The sequence below is a fragment of the Dasypus novemcinctus genome, chromosome 19 (assembly GCF_030445035.2).
Source record: "Dasypus novemcinctus isolate mDasNov1 chromosome 19, mDasNov1.1.hap2, whole genome shotgun sequence".
Classification (NCBI taxonomy): Eukaryota; Metazoa; Chordata; class Mammalia; order Cingulata; family Dasypodidae; genus Dasypus; species Dasypus novemcinctus.
The window spans coordinates 80,605,932-80,633,771 of NC_080691.1; the positions used below are offsets into that span (position 1 = coordinate 80,605,932).

The following is a 27,840-nucleotide window of genomic DNA, read 5'->3' on the forward strand; positions in this document are numbered from 1 at the left end:
CCTATTTTTGGAATTCATCAATTATATCAAAGTGCTACACAGCATTATACGCAATTGCCAAAACATGGAGGCAACCCAAGCGTCCATCAACCGATGACTGGATAAACCCAAATTCCATAGGACGGAATATTATTCAGCCATAAAAAGGAATGAAATCGTGATTCATGGGACAACATGGATAAACCTCAAAGACATCACATTGAGTGAAATAAGCCAGACACAAAAGGACAAATACTGCATGCTTTCACTGATAGGAAATAATTAGAATAAGAAAACTCAGACTCAAAATCTAGAATATAGGCTACCAGGAACTGGGGTGGAGGTAGGGAAGAGGGGGTTCTATTTGGGTTGTTTGTAAAGTTTTGGGAAAGGATGGTGGTGAAGAAGGCACTATATAGTATATTAACAGCACTAAATTATATATGTGAATGTGGTTAAAGGGGGAAAGTTTAGGTCATATATATGTTACTAGAATAAAAATTAGGAAATGAACTTGGTGAGGGCTCTAGAGACATCCAGAAACTCTAAGCAGGGCAGACAGCTCAGGAATTCGGCACCCTGTTAGGTGTAGAGGTCCTTCTGCCTCTTTCACTTGAACCTATAATTAGCACTATGCTTGATAACTATATGTCCCAGAGACTTAAATCTTTGCTCTGGCCATGTGCCGGTTGAGCCCTGAATCTCAGCAGAGTTGCAACACCTACTCTCCAGTTCATTGGACTCACCCAGGACAACCAACAAGGAGATGATGGACAACAACCATCCCAAGGAACAGAGAGTCTACAACTGCAAGCAAGAGATTCCTTCCGTCTGCCCCATGGGATCTAAGGCCCCTTTCAGCTGGAAGCCGAGTGGACATCCCCATCTCCAAATCCTCAAGATTGGGGAATGAACACTGGACTGAAGTAGATTTATTATTCTACTGTAGACCTTATTATTCTAGCAATGGAGGAACCCTTGTCATTGATATAAAGGCCGTGGCCACCAGAGGTCCTGAGGGGAGGGAGAGGGAAGAAAAGGTGTGACATGGGGCACTTAGGGGACATTGGATTTGTCCTGCAGGACATTGCAGTGATGGATACAGGGCATTGTATGTTATGTCATAGCTTACAGTATTGTGCAGAGCAAAGTGTAAACTACAATGTAAAATGTCGTCCATGGTCAGTAGCCACGCTGCAATATATGTTCATCAATTGTAACAAAAGGACCAACTAACGAGGGATGTTGTTGTGTGGGAAAGTGTGGGCAGGGGATGGAGTGGGGCATATGGGAATCTCTTATATTTTATGTAAAACTTCTCTAAAAATAAAAAAAAGTTAAAAAAAAAAGAGAAATGAACTTGGGATGCACATGACACCATGGAGGAAACTTGAGAACATCATGTTGAGTGAAATAAACCAGACGCAAAAGCACAAATATTGTATTATGTGTCTCACTCACATAAACTAAAACGATGTGTAAACTCACAGAGGTAAACTCTAGAGTATAGGGTACTAGGAGAAGGAATGTGGGTTGAGAATGGGAGCTGATGCTTAACGTATGTAGAATTTAAAAAGAATTTTTTTTAAACAAATCAATTTTATTGATACCTATGAATAAAGCATACAATTCATCCAAGTGTACAATCAATGGTATCTGGTATAATCACATAGTCGTGCATTCATCACTTCAATCATTATTAGAGTATTTTCATTATTTCAATAATAATAAGCAAAAAAAAGAGACAAGAAAACTCTTTGCTTCTCCATCTTTCTATGCTTCCCCTGCTATACATAGCTGCTATTTCTGGCAAGTCTTGCACATAAGTATTAATATACATAAGTATTAATATCTAGTTAGCTGTTGTATTGAGATTTGAGATATGTTCACATACTATATGATCTATCCAAAGTGTATAATCAGGGGCTTTTAGTATAATCACAAGGTTGTGCATTCATCACCACAAACGATTTCCTTACTCCAAAACGAAAAACTCCACGCCCCTTAGCAGTCCTTCCCCAGCCCTCCAGAACCATTAATCTAACCTCATCTTTATAACTTGATTTATATTTACATTTTATATAAATGGAATCATACAATATGTACTGCTGTGTTTCTGGTTTCTTTCACTTAGCATAATGTGGTTTTTTTTTTGTCTGAAATGAACTTATTAACATACATTTGTTCAGTTTCAAAGAAAGGTGGTCTTATGTATGCAAGTTTACCCATATTTATATTTCACATGTGGTTTTACTATGCAATACAATCCCACGTTACATTGTTTAGCTTTCCTTTTAGTAACATACGTGACCTCAGACATTCCCTTTAAACCACTTTCGTACCCTGTACAGCTAATTACAAACATTATGTTGGGCTTTCACCTTTTCTATTCATTTCCAAAGATTAACACACATCCTTTTTACAAAATTCCGCACAAGTTAACATTCAGTTTTCCATTCTTTAACCTCTTTCTATTTTCTGGTGACCCATATTCAAGTTATTAACTTCACGAGATTACACAATTTATTTAGGTCATAATAGCTCAAGCCTACAGTATCTGTCCTTTCGTGTCTGGCTTGCTTCACTCAACATAATGTCCTCCAGGTTCATCCGTGTTGCCATCTGCTGCATGACTTCATCTCTTCTTAGAGCTGCATAATATTCCATTGTGTGAACAGACCACAGTTTGTTTACCCATTCCTCTGCTGATGGACACCTGGATTGTTTTCATCTTTTGGCAATCGTGAATAATGCCGCTGTGAACATGGGTGTGCAGATGTCTGTCTGTGTCACTGCTCTCAGCTCTTCTGGGCATGTACCCAGTAGTGGTATTGCAGGGTCACGTGGCAAGTCTATGTTCAACTTCTTTAGGACCTGCCCCACCGTCCTCCACAGGGGCTGCACCATTCTGCCTTCCCACCAGCTGTGAATAAGCGTTCCTCTCTTTCCACATCCTCTCCAACACTTGTAGGTCTCTGTCTTTTTAATAGTGCCCATTCTGATGGGTGTGAAATGATATCCCATTGTAGCCTTTGATTTGCATTTCCCTAATCATTAGTGATTTTGAACATTTCTTCTTCTTTTTTTTTTTTTTGCCATTTGTATTTCCTCTTTGGACAAATCTTTATTCGAGTCTTTTGCCCATTTTTTAATTGGGTCATTAGTCTTTTTACTGTTGATTTGTAACATCTCTTTATATATCATGGATTTTAAATGCTTATCGGACATGTGATTTCCAAATATTTTCTCCCATTGATTTGGCTGCTTTTTCACAGCCAACTCAATGGGAGAGTGCGAAAGTGTTTCATCTTGAGGAGATATTCCATTTATCTATTTTTTCTTTTGTTGTATGTGTTTTATGTGTAAGGTCAAAGAAACCACCACCTATTACAAGGTCTTAGAGATGTTTCCTTATATTTTCTTCAAGTAGTTTTATATCCTGGCTTTTATATTTAGGTCTTTGATCCGTTTTTTAGTTGATTCTTATATAGGGAGTGACATAAGGATCCTCTTTTTATTCTTTTGGTTATGGATATCCAGTTCTCCCAGGACCTTTTGTTGAAGAGACTGATTTTTCCCAGTAACATGGACTTGGTAGGTTTGTTGAAAACCAGTTGGCTGTACAGGTGAGGGTTTATTTCTGGACTCTCAATTCTATTCCACTGATCGATGTGTCTCTTTATGCCAATATCATGCTGTTGTTTTTTTTTAAAACTTATTTCTGCAAAGCCAATCAACAGGTTTGGAGGGATAAAGGGCAAACGTTATTCTTGCATATCTGGGAATAGCAAGCACTTGGAGAAAATGGGGACTTCAAAAATACTGACTGCTTCATGAATCTGTGTGTCATCCTTGTGCAGGGGTCATGCTAATCTTCTCTGTATTGTTCAGATTTTGGTATATGTGCTAAAAGCGAGCACCATGATGCTGTTTTGACCATTGTAGCTTAATAACATGTTTCCATATCAGGGAGTTCCTTCCACATCGCTCTTCTTTTTTAGAATGCTTTTGGCTATTCAGGTATACTTTCCCTTCCAAATGAATTTGATAATTGCCTTTTCTATTTCTGTAAAGTAGGCTGTTGAAATTTTGATTGGTATTGCATTGAAGCTATAAATCAGTTTGGGTAGGCTTCACAATATTAAGTCCTCCAATTCATGAACATGGTATGTCTTTCCATTTGTTTAGGTCTTCATTGATTTCTTTTAGCAGTGTTTTGTAGTTTTCTGCATATAGGTCCTGTTCTTCTTTGGTTAAATTGATTCCTAGATATTTGAGTCTTTTTGTTGCTATTGTAAATGGAATTTTCCCCCTGATTTCCTCCTCAGATCATTCAATACTAGTGTACAGAAATGTTACTGACTTTTGGGTGTTGATCTTGTCTCCTGCCACTTTTATGAACTTGTTTATTAGCTCAAGTGACTGTTGTAGACATTTCAGAATTTTCTAAATATAGGATCAAGTCATTGGCAAACTGAGAATTTTACTTCCAATTTTCCTATTTGGATGCCTTTTATTTATTTATTTTTTCTTGTCTAATTGCTGTAGCTAGAACTTCTAGCACAATACTGAATAACAATGGTGACAGTGGGCATCCTTGTCTTGTTCCTGATCTTAGAGGGAAAGCTTTCTACCTTTCCCCATTTAGTAAAATGTTGGCTGTGGGTTTTTCATATATACCTTTTATCATATTAAGGAATTTCCCTTCTATACCTATCTTTCAAAGTGTTTTTATCAAGAAAGGATGCTGGATTTTGTTGCATACCTTTTCTCCAACAATCGAATATGATCATGTGTTTTTTCCCCTTCAGTTTGTTAATGTGGTTTATTAAGTTAATTGATTTTCTTATATTGATCCACCCTTGCATAGTAAGAAAAAAAATGCCACTTGGTCATGATGTATAAGTCTTTTAATATGTGTTAAATTCAATTTGCAAGTATTTTGTTGAGAATTTTTGCATCTGTGTTCATTAGAGTGATTAGTTTGTAATTTTCTTTTCTTGTAGTATTTTTATCTGGCTTTGGTATTAGGGTGATATTGGCTTCATAAAATGTGTTATGTAATTTTCCTTCCTCTTCAATTATTTGGAAGAGTTTAAATGGGATTGGAGTTAATTCTACTTAAAATTTTTGGAAGAATTCACCTGTGAAGCCATCTGGTTCTGAACTTTTCTTTGTTGGGAGACTTTTGATGACTATTCAGTTGCTTTAAATGTGATTTGCTTGTTAACTTCTTGTATTTCTCATAGCATCAGTGTAGGTTGTTTGTGCATTTCTAGGAATTTGTCCATTTCATGTAGGCTGTCTAGTTTGTTGGCATACAGTTTCTCATAATAGCCTCTTACGATCTTTTTTTATTTCTGTGGGCTCAATTGTAACTTACTCCTTTCATTTCTTATTGTATTTGCTTGAATATTCTATTTTTTCATTGCTAGTCTAGCTAGGGATTTGTCTACTTTATTGATCTTCTCAAAGACCAGCTTTGGTTTTGCTGATTTTTTCTTTTTGTTCTCAAATTTATTTGTTTCTGCTCTAATCTTCATTATTTTTTTCCATCTGCTTGCATTTGGAATGCTTTGCAGTTCTTCTTCTAGTTTCTCCAGTTGTACAATTTGATCTTTGATTTTAGCGCTCTTCTTTTTTTAACATAGGCATACCCTATTCAGTTCTCTCTCAGCACTTATGCTGTCTCCCGTAAGTTTTGATAAGTTGTGTTCTCATTTCCATTCGTCTCAGTCTATTTAATGATTTCACTTACAATTTCTTCTTTGACCCACTGACTATTTAGGCATGTGTTGTTTAGCCTCCACAAATTTGTGAATTTACCTCTTTCCCATCTGTTATTCATTTCTAGTTTCATTCCATTATGATCTGAGAAGGTGCGTTGTATACTTTCAATCTTTTTGTATTTATTGAGAGCTGCACTGTGACCTAAAATGAGGTTTACCCTGGAGAAATATCCATGAGCGCTTGAGAAGAATGTATAACCCACTTGTATTAGTCAGCCAAAGGGGTGCTGATGCAAAATACCAGAAATTGGTTGTTTTTTTATACAGGGTATTTCTTTGGGGTAGTGTTGGAAACTGAGGCACAGTGGCCTCTCTGGGAGACATGCTGTCTCCATGGCTACACTTGTAATCTAAGGAATGTGGTAATTGAGAGTTCCCAGCAAACAGGAGGAAGCTGTGAAAGGCTGAAAGAAAAGATGAGCAGATAACATTTGTGTAGTAAATAGAACACTTAAACCTTGAGATAAGATTTTATTAATCCCTTAAACTATGAGTAATGTTGAGGTTTTACCCATGTGGACTGGGGTATATATAGAGCCCCTTGTGAACAATGAAGTTGTCTGAGGAGTCTCTACTCGCAGACCCCCTGATCCCAGCTCTCTCGCTTGTTCTTTCTCTTTGTTTCCTTCTCCCTTTTTCTCTTTCTTTCATTCCTGATACCCTTTGGGTCCAAATCTCCAACAGGGTAGGAGCTTACAGATACCAGGCCATAAAGCAAAAGTTACTTCCCTCACCAAAGTCTATTTCCACGTGTTGGAGCAAGACGGCTGCCGACGTCTGCCAGGGCTCAGGCTCCCTGGTTCCTCCCTTCCTGGGGTTTGCTTCTCTTTCCTCTGTGAGCTTACTTCCTGGGGCTCCAGCTTAAGGCTTCAGCATCAGACTCCAACATCAAAACTCCAACATTAAAAACCTCGACTCTCCTTTGCCATGCCTTTTATCTGCGAGTCTCCACCCACCAAAGGGCAGGCACTCAACACCCTACTGACCTTACAATTTCTTCTTTGACCCACTGAATCTGAATCCAATAGAATCGCATATGCCTAGAAGAAAAGACAAGGTTACAAACATAATCCAATATTTCTTTTGGGAGTTCATCAATAATATCAAACTGCTAACTGATTTAGGATGCAACATTCTGAAAATATCGATTAGTTCTAGCTTGTTTATCGTATTGTTCAAGTTCTCTGTTTCCTTGTGTCTAGTTGTTCTATCTAATGATGTGAGTGTGTTGAAGTCCCACCAATTATTGTAGAGATGCCCATTTCTCACTTCCGTTTTCCCAGAGTTTGCCTCATGTTTTTGGGGCACCCTGGTTATGTGCATAGATATTTATGACTGTTATTTCTTCCTGGTGTCTTGCCCCTTTTATTAATACATAATGGCCTTCTGTATCTAAGATTTTTGCATTTAAAGTCCTTTTTGTTCAATATCAGTATAACTACCCTTGCTCTTTTTTGGTTACCATTTTCATGGAGTGTATTTTCCCAAGCTTTCACTCTCAGACTGTTTGTATCCCTGGGTCTAAGCAGCATATGGATGGCTCAAGTTTTGTTTTGGTTTTTTTTGTATCCATTCTGTTAGCCTATATCTTTTGTTTGGGGAGTTTAATCCATTCACATTCAATGATATTACTGTAAATGCATTATTTACTTATACCACCTTATTCTTTGGTTTTCATATGCCATATTTTATTTTCATCTGTTTTTTACTCTTTTGGTTGTCCTTTTTGTTATTCTTTCTTCTATACTATCCTTCAAGCCTCTCTCTCCTGTCTTTTTCTTTCTAGCTTTAAGGCTTCCTTTAATATTTCCTGCAGTGGAGATTCTTTTTTTATGAACTTAGTTTCTGTTTGTTTGTGACTATTTTATACTCACTTTCCTATTTGAAAGACAATTTTACTGGATAAAGAATTCTCAGCCAGCAGTTTTTCTCTGTCAGTATCTTAATTGTATCTACCACTGTCTTCTCACCTCCATGGTTTCTGATGAGAAATCTTCTCTAAGTCTTAATGGGCATCTCTTGTATGTGATGGTTTGCTTCTCCCTTGCTGCTCTGGGAATCTTCTCTTTATCTTTGACATTTGACTTTCTGAGTAGTATGTGTCTTGGAGTAGTTCTGTTCTCATTTATTCTGGTTGGGGTACGGTGTGCTCTTGGACATGTAAGTTCATTTCTTTTTTTTTTTTTTTTAAAGATTCATTTATTTATTTAATTCCCCCCCTCCCGCAGTTGTCTGTTCTTGGAGTCTATTTGCTGCGTCTTGTTTCTTTGTCCGCTTCTGTTGTCCTCAGCGGCATGGAAAGTGTGGGCGGCGCCATTCCTGGGCAGGCTGCACTTTCTCTCGCGCTGGGCGGCTCTCCTTACAGGGCGCACTCCTTGCGCGTGGGGCTCCCCTACGCGGGGGACACCCCTGCATGGCAGGGCACTCCTTGCGCGCATCTGCACTGCACATGGGCCAGCTCCACACGGGTCAAGGAGGCCTGGGGTTTGAACCGCGGACCTCCCATGTGGTAGACGGGCGCCCTAACCACTGGGCCAAGTCCGCTTCCCTGTAAGTTCATTTCTTTTGTGAGAGTTGGGAAATTTTCTGCTCTTATTTCCTTTCTGTTCCTCTCCCCTTCTCTTCTCCTTTGGGAAATCCCATGCCATGTACATTGTTACGTTTCATGTTATCATTCAACTCTCTGAGCCCCTGCTTAATTTTCCCCTCTCTTTTCTCTCTTCTGAGCTGTTGTCTTCAGTATCACGTATTCTTTCTTCTATCATTTTGAGTCTGCTGTTATATGCCTCTACTGTGTTTTTGATCTCACCTATTGTGCCTTTCATTCTCATGAGCTCTTTTATTCTCTATTCAGGTTTTCAAATTCTTCTTTGTGTTCACTCAGTGTCTTCTTTTTTTTTTTTTTTTTTTTAATTTTTTAATTTTTTATTGACTTTGTAATAATATTACATTAAAAATATATATGTGAGGTCCCATTCAACCCCACCCCCCCACCCCCCCTCTCCCCCCCCCCCAACAACACTCGTTCCCATCATCATGACACATCCATTGGATTTGGTAAGTACATCTTTGGGCACCTCTGCACCTCATATACATTGGTTCACTCAGTGTCTTCTTGATGTTGTTTTTCTCTTTAGCCATATTGTCTTTCAACTCAGTAATTTGATTTTGGAAATTTGTGTGAATCGCGTCGATTAGTTGTCTCAAATCTTGTGTCTCTTCTGGGGTCTTAATATATTCCTTTTCTTGAGCCGTTTCTTCTATTTTCTTAGTATGCCTTGTAATTTTTTACTGATGTCTAGGCATCTGATTAAGATGGTGAGATTACTCAAACACTTAATTTCTCTTTTGTAGGGAATTATTGGCAGGAGGCTGTGTATTACTGCTCTTCTTTGATTCTTGTTTCAAGCTGTTCAGGTTTTTAGGATTGTCCCTGTTAATTGTTTGATATGGGTTCTGGACCAAGTAATGGGTTGCAGACTCATTTCCAAATGCCTTTGGGAGGGAGGCTATAAAGGCTTGAAAAAGCCTCTATTTACTTTTAACTTCCTCACATGCATTTCCTGGGCCTGCCAGCAGATGGTGCTCTTTGGCAGCTCTCAGTGCAATGCCTGGTTGGAGTGTGTTTGTTGCAGCACAGACAGGATCACTGTGATTAGAGCTTCCTGCCTGGAAGCTAAGAGCCTCATAATTCAAACTTTCGCAGAGCAGCTCTCCCACCTTTGCTGGCAACCCGCTCTCTTTTCCTGGGTTGGAAATATTTCCACTCCCCTGTGCATCCTCAACAACCAATCCCAGTCAGTAAAGAGGGAGGCTGGGAAGGATCCGATCTCTTTAGTCTCCATCTGGTTTCAAGGGAAAAAATGCCACGGTCCCACCTGTCCCAGAAGGGCTCGTGGGACACAGCGGACCAAATACGTGGGCCAGAAGCTGAGTCAGTCTTAGGCTGTGTCCCTCTCTCTCCCCTCCTGTGTCTGTAGCCAACCCAAAGACCTGAGAATTAGGAAGGGTCTAGAGGATGGGGAGGGTGCCAGCAGTAGCAGCTGCAGCTTTTAACTCACCGTTTCATTGTTGCAGTTCTTTTCCTTTGCCCCTGTCTCTTCTGGGTGGTGTCCAGCCTTCCCCTAAAAGGCCTAGAAGGTTTTTTTCCCAGGCCACTTCTGTCTGTCCTCCAGCTATTTTTTCTGGGAGAAAAGAAAGTCCTGTGTCTTTCTAGTCTGCCATCTTCCCAGAAGAATTTTTTTTTTTAAGATTTATTTTGTTTATACATTTCTCCCCACCCCCTCGTTGTTTGCCCTTTGCCGTGTGACGTGTCTTTAGGAGGCACCAGGAACTGAATCCGGGGCCTCCGACGTGGGAGGGAGACGCCTCATCACTTGGGCCACCTCTGTTACCTGCTTTGTTGTGTCTCTCATTGTTTATCTTCGTGTCTTGTGTTTCGTCATCTTGCTGTGCTGCCCATCACGTCAGCTTGCTGTCTTTCTCGTTTTCTTTAGGTGGCACTGGGAACCTCTGCTCCTTGCTTTGTTGTGTCTCTCATTATGTTTTTCTTCTTGTGTCTCTTGTTGCATCATCTTGTCATGTCAGCTTGTCACATCAGCTCGCTGTCTTCTTTGGGAGGCACTGGGGACGAAACCACAGACCTCCCATGTGGTAGGCAGAAGCTCAATCACCTGAGCCACATCTGCTTCCCTGTATGTAGAATTTTTTATTTTATTTTACTTATTTATTTTTAAAGATTTTTAAATTTATGTATTTCTCTCCGCCCCCGCCCCACCCCCCCTTTGTTTGCTCTCTGTCCATTTGCTGTGTGTTCTTCTGTATCTGCTTGTATTCTTGTCAGTGGCACTGGGAAACTGCATCTCTTTTTTGTTACATCATCCTGCTGTGTCAGCTCTCCATATATTCAGCGCCACTCCTGGGCAGGCTGCACTTTTTTCGTGCAGGGCGGCTTTCCTTACAGGGTGCACTCCTTGCCCGTGGGGCTCCCCTATGTGAGGGACACCCCTTCATGGCACAGCACTCCTTGCAGGCATCAGCGCTGTGCGTGGGCCAGCTCACCATACAGGTCAGGAGGTCCTGGGTTTGAACCCTGGACCTCCCATGTGGTAGGTGGATGCTCTATCAGTTGAGCCAAATCCACTTCCTGTAGAATTTTTAATAAATTTTATTGTAAAAGTGTGTAAAAGTTCATGGTAACACATTAGTGAGTATAACACTGCTGATTTATAAATATGATTGTAGCTGAAAGGAGTAGTCTGTGGATGTAAATGTCAACTGAAAAGAATCATCTATGGAATGTTTAACAGTGATTTTGGTGGTGGATGAATTTTGTGGTTAATAGTATAAACATAAGAATGTCCTTTTAGGAAGTGTTAAAAATACGGTGATAAATGGAAACTTACAGCTCCTGGAACTTATGATGATGGTTAAGAGTAATCTTCTTGCAGCAATGGCAAAGAAGACACTGCATCACTTCTAGGAGACAACAGTAGGGGCATGTGGCCGTTTGAGAGGATTTATGAATTCCCCAAAGCGAGCTTAGGTTTGTAATCTGTTCCTCTGGGTGTGATACCCTGGGATTGTATTAGATTCAGCTGACATGTCTTTGGTTAAATGGTAAGATTAGGGCTCTGATTCAACCATGTCAACAGTCATGTGACTCAGGCTTGCGTCCTCGCCCCCTTGGAGAGCTGATACAAACGGACACTCACTCAAGGCCAGGAGAAGAGAGAGCTCCACAGACACGGGAGAGGGGAGACCTTGGCCGTTTTAGCCCTGCCACCTGACAGAGAGGAGAAGGCTCAGACAGCTAAAGCCCTGGGAAGGGAGACGAGCCCTGGGCCAGCCCACAGCTGAGACCAGAGGAAGCTGGGCCCACGGAGCCTTCAGAGCAAGGAGGAAGGAGAGACCCGGCAGAGCTCGCCGCCGTCTTGCTTCAACACCTGGCGACAGACTTTGGTGAGGGAACAGCTTTGCGTTGGACTCTTTAGGTCCAGGTTTTACCCCCCAAAAATACCCCAAGCCAACAGAGTTCTGGTACTTTGCATCAGCACCCCTTTGGCTGACTAATACAGGGGGTATAAGGAGTTTGGGATATTTCCTTTTAGAGTAATGAAGATGTTCTAAAGTCGACTGAGGTGATGGGAGCACCACTCTGCGAGGAGCGAGAGCCCCTGAGTATACACTTGGAATGGATTGTACAAAACGTGGGGCTGCCTGACCCAGGGAACCCTGCAGTGGAAGATGGACTGTGGTTAGCAGGATGAAAATGAGAAGGTTCTCTCGTGAACTGTAACCAATGTGTAGAGTACTACTACAGGGTGTTAGCTGTAATATGTACAAAAGCCCCAAGCTATGCTCTTTCATAGTCTGTGACAAACGTTTTACAATAATGTGAGGTGTGGTGGTGGGGAGATGTGTGGGAACCCTGTATGATGATAGGCGTGCTTGTTTTCTAAGTTCAGAGCTTTCACGATACACTCGCTTATGTGTCTTCATATATGAAGGATATACATCAGTAAAGTTATTTAAAAAAACATAGGACTGTACGACAGTGAACGCTATTGTAAACGATGAAGGATAGTTAATAGAATTATAAAAATGTTCTTTCATGAATTCTGACAAACGTACCACACTAATACAAGGTGTTAATAATAGACTGAGTTATGATTAGGGCTTTGAATGGGCCATGTCATTAGGGCGTTGGGTCCCCACCCCTTGGTTGGGGGCTCTTAATGTTGGAGTTCTCATGCTGGAGTTTGATGCTGAAGCTGGAGCCCTGGGAAGGCAGGAACCCTGAACCTAGAGAGAAGCCAGCCCCAGGAACGCAGGAGCCCAGGAAGCCTGAGCCCTGGCAGGCGTCGGCAGCCGTCTTGCTCCAAACAGACTTTGGGGAGGGAGTAACTTCTGCTTTATGGCCTGGTAACTGTAAGCTCCTACCCCAATAAATACCCTTTATAAAAGCCATCGATTCCTGGTGTTTTGCACCAGCACCCCTCTGGCTGACTAATACAGGTGGTATATGGGGGGGAGGGAGACACACCCTAATGTAAGTATGGGGTACAGTCAGCAGGACAATTACACTCTTCCATGACTTTTAACAAAGGCACCACACTAACGCAAAGTGTGAATCATGGGGGCGGGGAGAGGGCTTTGGGAACTCTATTTTGTACATGATTTTCTGTAAACCTACAGCTTCTCTAATTAAAAAGAAAAAAAAAATTTTTTTTTTAATTTAAAAAAGAGAGAAGGTCACGGAGGAATCCAGAAGTGGGAAGTCAGTGGCGACCAGGAAGAGAAGAGCGCAACTGTCACGGGATGGGGAGGCTAAGGGTTTCTGGCCAGCCATCCCCGGAACACCATCGTCTCTGGGGGGAAACTGAGCCTCGCCTAGTTCCGGGTTTGGGGGCTTCTTCCCCTCCAAACCATGAGCCAATAAACTCTTGTTTAAACCAACTGTGCGTGAGGAATATGTGGCTTTGCCTTTTCCCCACAAGCCTTCCAGGGTTTTCCCCTTCTAGTCAGAGCAGCGTTTGCTTTCTGAATAGTTCCACAGCACTATCGGGAAATAGTTCCACAGCCTTGGGAAACAAGCGTGCGCCGTGACTAAGCAAGTCTCGTAGGCTGAACTTCTCTCCCAGAAACTCTGAGGAGGATCTGCTCTGTGCACTGCCTGGCTCTGCGGTGACTGAAATTGCTAGCCCCTGCCCTGCCGAGAAACACCGCAAATGCCTGTTCCTCAGCGCTGCCTTCTGTGGGAACCACGCTCCCCCTCGCCCGCCCTCCCCATCGGCACCGAGACGCGTCGTCTGTGCGGCATGCTTCGGGCCACGCTCTCCTCCACCGCCGAGGCTGAGGACTGAGGCCACGACCAGGCCCGGGTCTACCACCGGGGAAGGCCTTCCCCACGTAAGTCCCATATTAACGTTTTTTTGCTCACCAAATGGTCTCGTCTTTCTCTGGTCTGATGTGTTCCTCTCGGTTTGGTGGGAAGCTGTCGTTTTACACGGCTCCCTGCTGTACTCGGAACAGTGTGGTGTTTGTCACAGCAGCTCCTCAGCCCGCGGGAGATCTGGGCAGCCACATCCAGCCACACCCGCTTCCCACTGCTGCATGCGACGGAGACGCGATGCCCTCTGTGGTTGCGGGCAGCGTCACACCGCACGACGCGAAGGCCAGCATGATGTGAGGGTGAGTGGCAGTAGCCCAGCTCGGGAAGCGGACGTGGCTCAACTGATAGAGCGTCCGCCTACCATAGGGAGGGTCCAGGGTTCCATCCCCAGGGCCTCCTGGTCCGTGTGGTGAGCTGGCCCATGCGCAGCGCTGCTGCACGCAAGGAGTGCTGGGCCATGCAGCCCCCTGCGTGGGGGTGCCCCATGTGCAAGGAATGCACCCCACAAGGAGAGCCGCCCCGTGTGAGAAAAGCGCAGCCCGCCCGGGAGTGGCGCCACACGCGCGGAGAGCTGATGCAGCAAGATGATGCAACAAAAGAGATGCAGTTTCCCAGTGCCGCCAGATAATGCAAGCGGACGCAGAAGAACATACAGTGAATGGACACAGAGAGCACACAACAGGGGGGCAGGGGAGAGAAATAAAGTCTTTAAAAAAAAAAAAAGGTAGACCAGCTCTTCCGTCCAGCCAACACCCTTCCAGTTTGAGACACACTCAAGGATCCAGGCGGCGCCGGCGGCTCTGACCGGTCTCCTCCCACCCGTCACCTGGCGCGTGCTGAGCTCCCAGGAAGCAGGGCCCAGGAGACGAGGCGCGCGTGAGCCACGCGCTTGAACGAGGCGGCCGGCACCTCAGCCGCCGGCGTCGCTCACGCAGGACACGGTCTGCCACCCGCGGCCATGCTCGCCAGGTCTCGGCGTTCGGTGCCGGGGTCCTGGGGGACGGCGCCGGGCCCCGTGGACAGCAGCTGCGCGGCTGAAGGCCGCCCTGACGGCTTTCTGTGGCACGCCTGTGCGCTTGCTGTTGAGAACCTGGGCTCGGGCCCGTGCCACTCTCGTGCAGTCTCACCGCTGGGGGGGGCAGGTGGAGGGTGACGGGGTACGGAGCCCAGTGGTTTTCCTCTTTTTAAAACTTTCCCTCAGGGAAACGGACTTTGGCCCAGTGGTTAGGGCGTCCGTCTACCATATGGGACACAACAAAAAGAGACACAGATTCCCGTGCCACTGACAACAGAAGCGGACAAAGAAACAAGTCGCAGCAAATAGACACCAAGAACAGACAACCGGGGGAGGGGGGGAAATTAAATAAATAAATAAAATCTAAAAAAAAAAAGAAACTTTCCCTCAGTTCCATTTTATTTTTTTTAAAGATTTATTTCTGTCCTCCCCCCCACCCTGGTTGTCTGTTCTCTGTGTCTATTTGCTGTGTGTTCTTCTTTGTCCGCTTCTGTTGTTGTCAGTGACATGGGAATCTGTTTTTTTGTTGCGTCATCTCGTTGTGTCAGCTCTTCGTGTGTGCGGCGCCATTCCTGGGCAGGCTGCACTTTCTTTCGCGCTGGGCGGCTCTCCTTACAGGGCGCACTCCTTGCGCGTGGGGCTCCCCTACACGGGGGACACCCCTGCGTGGCAGGGCACTCCTTGCGCGCATCAGCACTGCGCATGGGCCAGCTCCACACGGGTCAAGGAGGCCCCGGGGTTTGAACCGCGGACCTCCCATGTGGTAGGTGGATGCCCTAACCACTGGGCCAAGTCTGCCGCCCCTAAGTTCCATTTTAGATGAATAAAAACCAGAATGGATCAGGTGGTGGAGAGTGACATGTCTCCCTGGCATGCAGGTGGCCCACCTGCCACACGGAGCCACGGCAACAAGTTTTTATATATAGAACACAAGCCAGTATGTTTATCTACCCCCACTTTTTTTTACACTTCTCTGCTTATTTAAAAATGTCTGTTTGTAAGTGGTTGTTTTTTTTAGTGCTTTATCTCATGCCCTGGAATGTAATTCTGTAACCTTACTTTTTATGTTGTTTATTTTAAGAGGTACCGGGGATAGTCCCAGTACCGTGTGCATGGCAAGCAGGTGCTCAACCACTGAGCTCCGCGCCCCCCTCCCCCCCGGGCGTCAGGAGGCGGCCCACGTGTTAGTATTCCCGTGCAGGGACCCCGCCTGGCACTACCATTTCACAACCTTCCTCATTTCAAAGACCTCAGCAACCCCCACCCCCGTGTTCGTGCCAGGCCTACGGGCCCTCAACGCCTCAGCCTGTTTCAGGCAGCGGGAGGCCCTGGGAGGCGGCCGTGTGTGCCAACGGCCCTTCGGTGAGGGCCACGAGAGACGCGGCCCTGGCAGGCTGCTCCTGGGCCACAGAGAGCGTCCGCAGAGCCGCACGGGACAGCACGGCCCCGGGACCGGCAGCCTCGGAGCTGGGCGCTGCTGGGGACGTGCCTTCGCAAGTCCCTTACACCTGCCTTTCCCGGCCCTCGGCCTTGGCGAGGCTGTGGCTCTAGTTTGGTTTGACTTAGGGAGGGGGAGGCGGAAATGAAGAGATGACACTCTAAATAAAGGGTATGTGAACAGAAACACATTTATTACAAAAAACGGGAAGAAAAGAAAAAGAAAAACAAATTCACATTGTATTGAGCTAAAATATGGCAGCAGATAAAAAAAAAATTATTTTTACACAGTTTAAGGTAACTCCTAACAGAACATATTCTTGTTGCCACATGACACAAACACAGGATTGGAACTCTTTAGTAGCGACGAGTGAAGCGGGCGTCGTTGGGTCTGCTCCCGCGGCTCTGCCCTCCGAAGCCGCCCTGCATGCCGCCGTGTGGTAGCACGTGGCCCCGGGACGCCGCGCCGGGGGCAAAGCTGCCATGCCTGGGAACAAACGAGAATCCCCCGTCAGGGCAGCCTCCCAGGCCTTGGCCACCGGCCCCGCTGCGCACGTCCCCGGCTCCGCCCAGCGCTCTCCCACCTTCCCTCCCCTCCAGGGCAGCAGCAGTGCAGACAGCTCGGGCCACTCTCTTAAGGGCAGTTGGCTGGAAAGCCTTGGCTGTGTTTAAACAGTCACCAAGGTCAGGGAACACGCAGAGGAGAGACAGGTAAAGACGGGAGGCGCCAGGGAGAGCCGCAGTGCCTTACCCGGACATCCCGCCCCGGTTCATCATGTGGCCTGGCCCCGAATGACCAGACATGCTTCTTTCACCACCTAGGAGAGAGAGACGCCGCTCACACCAGCAACGGGCAGGGCGCCCACTCGGCTCGTGCAGGGCGCGGGTCAAATCCAGAATGAAGACACACACGCCCTCAGGTCACGGTGCTGGCCACCTGGCCAGCGACCCCCGAGGGTGCCGTGATGCACCCACTCATGCATTCAACACATCTGTCACTGAGTGCCTGCTGGGCCGGGCCCCGAGCAGGAGGCAGAGCAGAGCAAGCCGGTCCTGCCAGCCTGAAGCTGGAAGACAACAGTGACGGCAGGTTCAAGGGCTGCCTCCAGCTCCGCAGAGAAAAGCTTTCTTTCTCAAGAAATACGCCATGACCCACAACCCAGCCCAGCCGTATCACCTTGCCACCTCTTGTGGTCCCTGTCGATCATGCCGCCTTCGGCAGCACCCTGCCACGCACGGTCATCTTCGATCCTTCGGCCATGGTCCCCCCATTCACGTCTGCCCCTTGAAAAAAAGCCCTCTCTGATTTGGACTGCCCTGTCCCCGAGTCTCGTTTCAGAAGCAGCGATGGACGGGGGGGGGGGGGTAGGGAAGGCAACACGCCTTCTATGTCCCAGGGGGCAGTGAGGAACGGCGCTCGGCCCCATCGCAGCCCCGTGGCTTCCAGCACCCGCTGGGCCCCAGCACCCTCCTTTCCCCCACTTGCAAGTGCGTTTGCCAATCCCTGCTCTGCGTCTCGAGGTCAAGACTCAAATGGGTGATCTGCACAAAACCCCAACCCACAGCCTACCATGCCCAGCAGGGGTGCCAAGGGAACCTGGATTTCAAACGAGGATTTAACAGCTGCCACACACCTGCTCTGAACTCTCTCAACTGCACCCACAGGCTGTGTGTCCTGGGACATGGTGGACAGCCTCTACCCGGCGACTGGTGACCCACTCAGTGGGCAGACCCCACCCTACAGCCGACAGAGTCGGGGCACAAACCTGGGGGGAGGAGGCAGCCCCCGGCCTTCACTCATTCTCTTGTCAGAGCCGTAGCCGCCCCACCCATCGCGGGAGTCTCGGTGGCGTTCCGGGTAATGCTGGAGGTCGAAAGGCCAGAACAAAGAAAAGCTTCAGGACACCGCCAGGCAACAAGCAGTAACGATGACGACGAGAACCCAGGTCAGTGTTTGCTGGCCCTGAGAAAACGGCCATGCACACTCCGCACACTGACTCCTGTGCCAGGGAAACCCTGCCCCACAACACAACGGCACCCCAGAAAGCTGCTCTCGAGGCTCCAGCCTGGTGAGGAGGTCCTCAATTCACCCTAAGCTGAAGGCAGAGAATGTGGACATTGGAGCCCTCTGGAGGAAGTGCTCGAGGCCCAGGGCTGGCTCGATGCCAGGAATGGCGTCTCCGGGCAAGGCGACTGTGGTGGGGTCCCTCTGCTCACGACATAACAGCAATCCTGCAGCCCCACCAGAGCTGGTCGGCCCCTCACGCATCTCAAGCACTTTAAAGAAGATGCATGCGACAGAAGGAGCACCGATGCCTTATTTATGACTGTGTATGCGGGGAAAGGAAAATCAAACTTTTGGTCTTCGAATAGCATTATCTAAAAACAAGGTGAAAGACAGCTAACGGTTACTAAGAGCTCCCACGAGGAAGTGCCTTAAGCACTTGGTGCACACAGGTATGCTCATTCACCTGTCCCAACAAGCCTACGAGGCTGGGACGATCACCCTCAGCCTAGTGCTGAAGAAACAGGTGCAACCAGGAAGTGGAGGACCGCGATGGCCCCAGCTCAGCCTGGCCCTGTGCACACAGCCTCCCCCGGAGGACAGCCTGGGGACTTCCAGATGTAGCTGCAGAGATGTACCTCCAGGAGCAAAGGGGATCACATGAGGGTCAGGGACTACTCCTGTCGAGGCAGAGGATCCCTTCCCCAGACATAGGTGAGAGGCTTAAGGAATTTCCAGACAGATCTTTCAGGAACCAAGAGAGGACAAGACTGAAAAGTGAAGTACACCCCAGAGTCGAGAAATGCAAACAGAGAAGCGAACGGCTTATAAGGACATCGACTTGGTCAGAAAGACAACCTGACCACAACCATGGCTCCTTTCCGGTGTTCTCCGTAGACCCTGTGAAGATCCAAGGCTCTTTTGGGAAACCCTCAATCTAAACCGTGAAGTTTGCTGCTCAGCTCTCCACGGGCACTTTCCACGCGAGCCGGGCGAGCACTCCAACGTCGCCCCTGGGTCGGCAGCTTCTAAGGCACACAGGATCTTACCGTCAAGCCCAGAAAGGTTTTGGGATAACTGTGCTGACTGACAGCAAAGACCAACCACAAATGATCCAGACTTTCAACTCAAAAACATAGAAGGTGCTCCATTTTTAACTTTTACTCATTTTCCTTCTAAGATGAGCTCAAATGCGAGGAGGAAAGAGGTATGTAGGAGAGAAGAGAAGACAGTCTATGGGGAAAACGGGCGACCGCTGGAGCTTCTGCCTTACCTGTCTTTCTCTTTCTCCCATCATTGACCTCGACCCTTCTCTCCTGAAAAAGGTAACTGAAATCAGAACACTCAGAGAGGAAGAGTCATACACATACTGACTAGCTGATCATCAGACTCCAAACGGAAAGAACACGTTCCAAATCGAATACACCAATTCACGCACATACGCCAGCGTTCAATTCTAATGGCTCGGGCAGGTTCTCAGAGTCCGAGAAAGGCCACTTCTAGTTCTCAGTTATTAAACACCATGATGTGAATTAGGTGGGAAGGGGCAGCAGGGGACTGACTCACCTGTCAACTGAGTGGTCAGGGTAGCGGCCGCGGTCCCTGTGGTCAAAGTCATGGAAACGATCCTGGCGGTTGAAGTCAGAATGGTAGCGCTCATCCAGAGCGGCCCGCTTTGCTTCCGGCCAGTAGGCATCATCTCGCCTGGAAGGCCAAGGATAAAGTGCATCTTCTCCCGCCAAATATATACTTTAGTGCGAGCTGGTGAACCAATCCCTCAAACCATCTCTGCTTATCGCTTCATGGGATGAGACGTGGACTGACGTGAAAGAGTTTTACCAAGAGAGAAAACCCTCTGCCACGTGAGCCAAAGAGGCTGGCAGGGTGACATGTGATTTGACTTGTTCCCAGTGATTTTACGACTTTATAATTTTTTATCCCAGCTCCTCCAAATGTAGAAAAGTTCTAGTTTTTTTTTTTTTGCTCAAAGGTGGGATCAGTTAGGCAGGCAGCCACATGTACATGTTTGCATGTCATTTTTGGGAACCCACACCGCCATTACATGGGCAGTTTCAAGCTCTTAGGCCAGTAAGCTAATGTTTCTTTTAAAATAAAACCCTATGCCAACATGATTTTGGGGTCTGTAAGCCCCGCGCTTCTAAACTCCGGGGGCCCGGCCCCGGCTAGGGGCAGCCCAGCTTACCGGCCGTCCACGTCGTAGGGCCGCCGCACCGCCGGCCGCCGATCCTGCTCGTAGCGCAACTCCTGCTGGCGCCGCAGCTCCTCCCGCTCGCGGTGGATGCGCTCCTGCTCGCGCCGGCGCTCGTGCTCAACGTGCATGCGCTCCCGCTCCAGGCGCTCCCGCTCCATGCGCTCCCGCTCCAGCCGCTGGCGCTGGAAGGCCAGCCTCTCCCGGGCGAACTCCAGCCGCTCCCGCTCCTCCCGCTCCCACTGCGCTTGCATGCGCTGCTCCCGCTCGCTGCGCTCCCGCACCCTGAGTGAGAAGAGCAGCAGCTGGAGGAGCTGCAGCCTGCAGAGTGCAGGCTTGAGGGCTGACCTTGGCCTGCAGTCCTGCATGGAACCACATCTCTGGGGTGAGGGTGGGGGTGTCCTATCAGCTCTGACAAACTCGGCTCAATCCTCCAAACGTTTGGACCTCAACATGTAAATCCGTGTAACGGACAATTTAAAAATTTCCCTTCACATCTGTGCATTTTTTCTCCTGAGTTGTCTTTTTCTAATTGATTTCTTACATTCATGTCAAATAACTTCTTCCATTTGCACCATGTCTTTTGATCTTCATTCTGTGGCATCCTTCACTGTACCTGAGTTTTAATTCTGATTTAGTCACTTTCTCTTTTTGACATTCACCCTGTGTTTAGGGCTCTCCCAAACCCCAAAACCATAAAATACATTTACTTTCACACCACTTGAACACTTATATAGTTCTCTTGTCAACGATGTGAGGCAGAGATCCAAACGACTCTCCAAAAGAACTCCTCACACAGTCAAATGAGCACATTATTTTTTTTTAGCTCACTGATTTTAAAATTACGACAGTGTTTTTCCTGGCTTATTTAAGGATGAGGACCTCCCGCTCTCCCGTTGGGCTCTCAGTGTTTCTCTCTTCCCCTTTCACAACTCCAGGAGTAAACGTGCTATGTGTTTGTTAGCCAGCACTCCTGCACAATTTCTAAAGAGCCACAGGACGAATGTGAAACTACAGCCAGACTAGGAACTGGAAGCCAAAGAAGCATCAAGTCCCCATTTGCAGGGGACTTGGAAAACCGTCTTCCTGGGAGGCGGCTACCGTCTAGGGAAACACCGACCAGCGAGTGGCTGTGCCCACACCCAGACTCACCTCCAGGACTCTGAGTCTCTCGACTTGCGGGGCTCTTTGACCTTGTCAAAGGACACGACTGACCGCTTCTCTCTGCTGGCAGACTTACGATCCTGGCTCTTGGAAACCTGGTTCACCAAAGAATGTTAAAAAAAAAACTGAGGTCAAAACAGCAAAGAAACAGGAAAAATCAGGTATGGCCATGTCTGAGCCTCTAACGTGGAGACCCACAATGATGATGAGCTTTGAATGAAACCCCCTGGTAAGGACGCCTTTACTGAGTGCTCATGTCACCTCAAGAACCCTCATGCCTGCTCATCAGAATACAAAGCTACAAAACTCCATCAACATTCTTTGCAGGTCTTTCAGATCGTGTTTGGATGTTGTATCACCAGCATCCAAGGAAAATTCCTAGTCTGTCCTTTTCCTTCGTAAATAAATGCACAGTAAGTGCCCACCTGAGGCTGCTTTTGGTGTGCTTGATGGTTTCCTTACCTACTCCAACCACACTCTGTACAGGATCAACCAAGCCTATGCCTGGCATTTGCACTTCCAATCATTTTTTAGGGAATAAGGGTAAAAATCGTACACTATACTGAAGCATTTGCACACACACGAAATGGAAAGCGTCCTAACTGCAACGCTAGCTTGCAGGCTGATCCCCGCCCTGTGCCAGCTTCCTGGTTGCTCAGCTGTGCAGGACTGGGTCAGCCCAGCAGGCTTGGCTTTACACTCCTTAACAGCACCGCTAGCAAGGCTGGCCTTGGCTGCTGGTCTGGGAACTTGGCTCCTAGTCAACAGCTCACTGATGAGGACGCTTCCCAAGGCCTAGCCTGTGCAAACAAGGGCTATGCCCAACCTATTTTTCCTTCCAAAAGTCAAATTTCGGTATGTGCTAGGCAATGGGCGGCTAAATGACCAGCCCCCACTAAAACCATGGGGTGCTGAGTCCCTAGCATCTTCCATTAGAAAATGCTGCTGCATGTCTGCTGCAGTGGGGCGCTCCAGAACACGAGGAAGCCTGCCGACAGATTCCTCCAGACTGCGCCCTCACTGCCTCACTGCTGTGCGCCCGAGCTGGGAGCACTGCCTCACGCAGCGTGCCAGGAGTCCAGCTGGTGAGTGGCTGAAAGGGAGGGTGGTCTTAAGGACCCTGACGCACACCGACCCAAGTTGTAAGGTTGGCCCGGTTGTACCTGACTGGAGTGCCAGGACAGAAGTGGTTAGTCCCGAGACAGCCAGGGACAGGCAGGGAGCGCTCAGAGCCCTGTAGGAGGGCAGTGAGGGCAAGTGTGCACGGAGGACGGGGACGAGGTGAAGACAAGGGTCAGAGGGCAGGTGGAAAGGCTAGCCATGCGTGGAGCTTTTGGGAAAGGCCGGGTTTAGGAATGCACAATGGGGAGCTGCTAAAACTTTCCGGCTGGGCAATGACACTGGATGGCTTATACACTGACACAGGGGGTGGGGAAACAGTCACCAACTTTTTTAGCTCTAGAAAACAAAAAGCAGTAATGACCATCAGAGCAAAATGAAGCTTTTTATAAAGCAAAGTGTTAGACTTTCTTATTTCTTTTTAAAGTTGAAGATTCCTCCATTTTTGAAAACACAAAAAGCATTTCTCAAATTAAATTAAAAAATGCCCTAAGATGCATAAACAAAAATGAATGAAATGTAAAACAAGGAAAAAAAAAAAAAAAAAGCCAACACCCTAATTAGAAAAGACTCACTCTCTCTTTGGATCCAGACGTTTTCACGCTAATAACAGGCACACCTTTAGATTTATCCATGACCACAGTCCGCTCAGTGCCTCGACTTCCTACGTGAAAAAAACGGAAGTCTAAGGTAAGCAGCAATCAACATCCAGATGAAAGAAACAAAACAAAACCAAAAAACTCTCCACTATATGACAAGTACATGTGGCTTGTGCCGCCAACGATGCACCACAAGCGATGAAGCCACACGGGCGAGGTGGACCCCCAGGCCGACTGGCTGCCCACCTGACTTTGTGGCTCGAGACCGCTCGGAGGAACCAGGTTTCTGGTCATCTTGCTCTTTACCCGTTTCTCCGTTTCCATCTTCACCCTTTTTGGCATCATCTTTTCTGTCCGCTTTATCGTCCCGCTTAAGGTTTGCAGATCTATAAGTAACACCCCAGCCACAGAAGTGTGTTGTTAGACCAGAAATTTCGGGAAACAAGCCAGCCACGACTGGACTCTCGACGAGGAAGAAGCAAGGATCCCCCGCCCTGTTTCTCCCCAGCATTCCTGGAAGGAGGACCAGAGTCAGCGAACCACGGCCGACTACTGGTGGGGAAAGCCTCCCACCACACCTGACAAACGAAAGGGGCAGGGAGGCCTGAGGGCCATGACCTGCAGCGGGTCTTCCCTATCTATGAACAACCTGACTGAAGAGCGCCAAAAGAGGAAAACCATCGCCACCTGTCAGAGCCCACCGGGGAGAGCAATACCTGTCGCTGCTGCTCGCCTTCTCCTTTTTCCCCTCACCCTCTCTTTTGTCAGATGTCTTCTTCCCAGCAGGTTCATTTTTGGCCTGAAACCATATTGACAGTGAAAAGAGAGAAATAAACGAAGCATTACCTTACTTCCTAAAACTGGACACAACCTGGAAGAAAACAGTCACTTACTTTTTCCACTGAGATCATCTTCCCATGGAGCTCAGTTTTGTGCAGGTGGTTAATGCACTTTGTGGCCTCTTCTGCTGTGGACATTGTGACAAAACCGTAACAGCGAGCTCCAGGACTCCGAGCATTTGTTACAACCTTGGCGCCCACCACCTCAAAGGAAAGCCAACACATACACTGCTTGGACACGAAGCCCCCAGAAACAGACCCCAACACAATCTGAGTTTACGGTTCATTGGAAAAGACCCCGCTGGGAGTGGCCCTGAGGGGTAATAACACGGTGACCCGCCCCAGTCCTGGTACCCTCTCTGGGACAAAAAACCCTGCCACCAGGTGCCCCCCCCAAAGTGGCAGACACAAGTCGGAGAGGAGAATGCTACTGTCTCATTGCTACTACTCTTTGTGACTCCCAGGATCAACGTCTACTTCTATTTGTCATGACCATGGCTACTCCTCGGACAGAGATGGCAGAGTGGAGGATAAAGGAAAGTGAAGCAATATGCAGAGTTCTGATGGCATTCCTTTAACAGTTTGTAGAACTTATTAAGAAATAACCCTAAAACATATAGCCATGCTATGTGAACAGCAAATTATGCAGAGATATCTATAGATAAGAGCTCATTGTGAGGTTTCTAAATAGTTCTCTGGAACTCAAAATCCATGTTACTATTAACAAAACCCAGCAAGGTATTTCTGGCACTTTTTAGGTCCCTACTTCAAATGCTGCTTAATCCAATTCTCTCAACAACTCTGCCAGCAGACTCGAACACTCCCCTGCTGTACGGTGAAGACACTGCGGCTCTGGAATGGTCTGGTTGGTTGCCCCTCCTAGGTCACATTAACCTACACAGTTTCCAACACCTCTGGCGCCAGGGTGACATTCCCACGAAGCAGCCACCAGCTGTGACTACAACTGCTGAATTAGCAGGGGGCTCCAGGCATGGAGACTGGGCTGGGGAAGGAGTGTTTCTAATCACCCATGATTTTTTGAGGGAATCGGTTAGTTTTAAGAAGAGTGGGAAGCTGATACAGGTGTCTGAACGAGCAGAGGATCAGTGTGGGCACGTGGGGATGGGTGGAGGGGGTGTGGGGGCATCAGTCCATCAGCTACCACCCCTCAGGGCTGAGGAGGAAGAAGAGGCAGGTGCAGCAGAGGCCAGAGGGCCCCAGCTGGGGCTGAATGTAGTTGGGTAAGGGGCCCCAGAGTGGGGCACCAACAGCTCTGGGACGGCTGTGCATGCAGCCTAAATGCACCACAGCAGCCATTCCAAGCAGCAACTGTGAGGGTTCCCAGTTTCCCAGATGAAGTTCAGAGAGGGTACCTGCCAGTCCCACATCTGTAGCTACCCAGAGTGACCTGACTCTGCAGGCCCTGTGCTACAGCACCCACCCACCCAGCCCTCCTTGCAGCTCCCCCTGGGTGCCGAGGCTCGAGGACACAGGGAGGGATCCATGAAGCCATCAGCTGGAGGTGGGGCTGGGGGCTGGGGCAGGGGCAGGCCTGCAGCGGGAAGGAATGCGCTGCACACCTGGGCTCTGGGGGCTCCCATGCACCATCTCAGCTGGAGGTGGTGGGAGGACAACCCTCCACAAGCCACCAACAAAAGTGTACTCAAGAGCGGCACTGGGTCATTCACAGTACTCACTCTGAAAAGGGGAAGTGAATTTGCACGTTAAGTTTAAGCCACTGGCTTAAAAATAGCTCCTTCTTCAAAAACCTAGTTCTTACCTTTCCATACTTGCTGAAAAGATTCTTCAAATCTGTAGCTCTGGTGGTAGAAGAAAGTCCACTGACCCAGAAATTTCTCCCACAACTGCCACGACCTAATTTCAAGAAGAGTTCTGGTCATAAACATAATAACCCTGAAACCTGGAGCCTTAAATGTCCACCCTAAACCAAGCACGCTGCCCACGGTCCTCAGCTACTAGAGCCAGACGCAGCAGAGGGCCGGGCCCCTCAACCTCAGACACTGGGGTTGTACAGAAGGCCCAACAGGGCTGCCAGGAATGCTGGACATGACGAGGAGTCAGGGGCTTTCAGGATCACATGAGGTTTCCTCAGAAAGGTAACCAAATGCCGTTAAACCACCAAGTAACAGTCTGCTTGTTAACAAGAAGCAGACTACCAGTGTATAAAAACACTCATTATTTCTAATAGCACGTGCCTTTGCCTCTATCCTACATTTTTATTTTTAGAACAGAGTAAGGAGTTTTGCCCAGCAAAATTATTTCTCATTTAAAAAGAGTTAGGGTGTTGATAAAACCTGAGGTCACCCCAAAAGATCTGAAATCAGAAGCCTTTTTCTTTTTTTTGCACTCTGTCGCCAAGGAACCTGAAAATTAACTGTGCCCTCAATGAGGGTGGGTTAACATAAAGTGTGTCCAACATAGCAAGTCTTTGCCTCAGAGCACTACATGAACTGTTAGCAACTGGCACGCTCCCTGCAAGCCCGACCCCAGAGTTCAGAGCAGAGAACATGGAGGAAGACGATGAAAGACTCGTGTGCCATGGATCAGATGCCCCACTGCTGTGGAGGCTAAACATGCTGCCAGGAAGGGGGCTGCCGTGGTGGGGACCTACCTTTCTCCTCCTTGGAAAGTCTTTTGGAACCCGAATCCTCTTCGGGAGAACTAGAGACAAAAGATAATGTCACTCCAGAGGGAAGAAGCACAGAGAAAACAAACTCAAAACTACAAAACACGGGCTGAGGTTGCATACCTACCCGAAATCTAGCTCTGAAAAAATGATACCCCGACAAACGTGTATTGGAAATCTGACCTAACCATAAGATTTCAGACCCACAGGAGTTAATTAATTCTGCTGGGCTAAAGGTAATTAGGAAGAATTAAAGAAAACAACCATGATAGGTTGAGAAAAGAAAAGATTATATAATCAGTTTAAAATAAACAAAGAGAAATCAAACATTCTTTAGAAGTAAACTACAATTTCATCAGTCTGGCTGGCCAATTGCAGAAAAACAGCTTATGTGTGTCATTAAACGACCAATGAAAAGGAGATAGCGTCTGGTCTAAAACTGAGAAAAAACAAACCTCATTTTCTGATCAGCGCCCTCACTGGCTGAGGACTCTTTAGGAGCCGGAGGGACTTCATTACAAGCTTCAAAATCAAACTTCTTCACGTCTTCTTTGCTATCTCTGGGTTCTGGGCTTGAGGCTTCCTTGGGCGCTTCCGTGACCTCCTCGCTAGAGGCTTCCGCGTTCTCTGACGCTGTGCTACTCTGCTCAACTGGCTTCTCTAGCCCTACAGGCTCACAGTCCTCCGGGCTCTCGCCATCGCCTGTCTGCTCCACGGGCTCCCTTTTCACTACTGCTAACAGGGTGTCTGCCTTGCCCGACTGAGCGTGTGCTGTTGACTCGCTGGCCAAATCTAAGTCACCCTCCTCCGGATGAGCGCTGTCAAAAAGGTCCTCTTCCTCTGCAAGCTTTCTGTCTGGCCCCACGCTACTTGTATCCTGTGCAAATGGCTGCTCCAGCTCGGAACCTTCTTCTTTTACTGGCTCAGATTTACAAGTTTCCCCCAAAATGTCGAGTATTTTCTCATTTTCTACGGATTTAACAGGAATAGAATGGCACAAGGTTTAATTACCAGGGAAATAAAGCAATCACAAATGCGGAACTGGCACGGCTGCCACACTAACATGAAGAGAACGGCTAGCTACACAGAGATTGGAAAACCCGAGGGTACACACGGTTACACTGGTTACACGACCTGCACTCCA

The 27,840-nt window shown here is 47.4% G+C and overlaps 1 protein-coding gene, 1 long non-coding RNA gene and 1 other non-coding gene across 4 annotated transcripts in view; 1 reads left to right on the plus strand and 2 right to left on the minus strand.

Annotated features, from left to right (window-relative positions):
* Window positions 1-3,794: 3,794 nt before the first annotated feature.
* LOC111763202 (U6 spliceosomal RNA) lies at window positions 3,795-3,899 on the minus strand. The gene has a single exon (XR_002796117.1). It is a non-coding gene; the product is annotated as a U6 spliceosomal RNA (small nuclear RNA).
* Window positions 3,900-10,887: 6,988 nt separating this feature from the next.
* On the plus strand, window positions 10,888-14,539 carry LOC131274534 (uncharacterized). The gene is made up of 2 exons (XR_009181758.1): window positions 10,888-13,679; window positions 13,820-14,539. It is a non-coding gene; the product is annotated as an uncharacterized lncRNA (long non-coding RNA).
* Window positions 14,540-16,280: 1,741 nt separating this feature from the next.
* Window positions 16,281-27,840, minus strand: part of SAFB (scaffold attachment factor B) — a 33,985-nt gene continuing 22,425 nt past the window's right edge. The window contains exons 7-21 of one of the 2 annotated variants that reach the window (XM_058282019.2): window positions 27,152-27,665; window positions 26,682-26,731; window positions 25,830-25,924; window positions 24,104-24,253; window positions 23,927-24,009; window positions 23,457-23,596; window positions 23,187-23,275; window positions 21,481-21,587; window positions 20,323-20,613; window positions 19,686-19,823; window positions 19,393-19,435; window positions 17,881-17,978; window positions 17,292-17,398; window positions 16,866-16,932; window positions 16,281-16,601 (exon numbers count right to left, since the gene is read on the minus strand). In XM_058282019.2, coding sequence (XP_058138002.1) covers window positions 16,472-16,601; window positions 16,866-16,932; window positions 17,292-17,398; window positions 17,881-17,978; window positions 19,393-19,435; window positions 19,686-19,823; window positions 20,323-20,613; window positions 21,481-21,587; window positions 23,187-23,275; window positions 23,457-23,596; window positions 23,927-24,009; window positions 24,104-24,253; window positions 25,830-25,924; window positions 26,682-26,731; window positions 27,152-27,665 — 2,102 coding nt within the window. In that variant the 3' untranslated portion in view covers window positions 16,281-16,471. The remainder of the gene's footprint in view (window positions 16,602-16,865; window positions 16,933-17,291; window positions 17,399-17,880; window positions 17,979-19,392; window positions 19,436-19,685; window positions 19,824-20,322; window positions 20,614-21,480; window positions 21,588-23,186; window positions 23,276-23,456; window positions 23,597-23,926; window positions 24,010-24,103; window positions 24,254-25,829; window positions 25,925-26,681; window positions 26,732-27,151; window positions 27,666-27,840) is intronic. The other variant, XM_012526940.4, reaches the window with a different exon arrangement.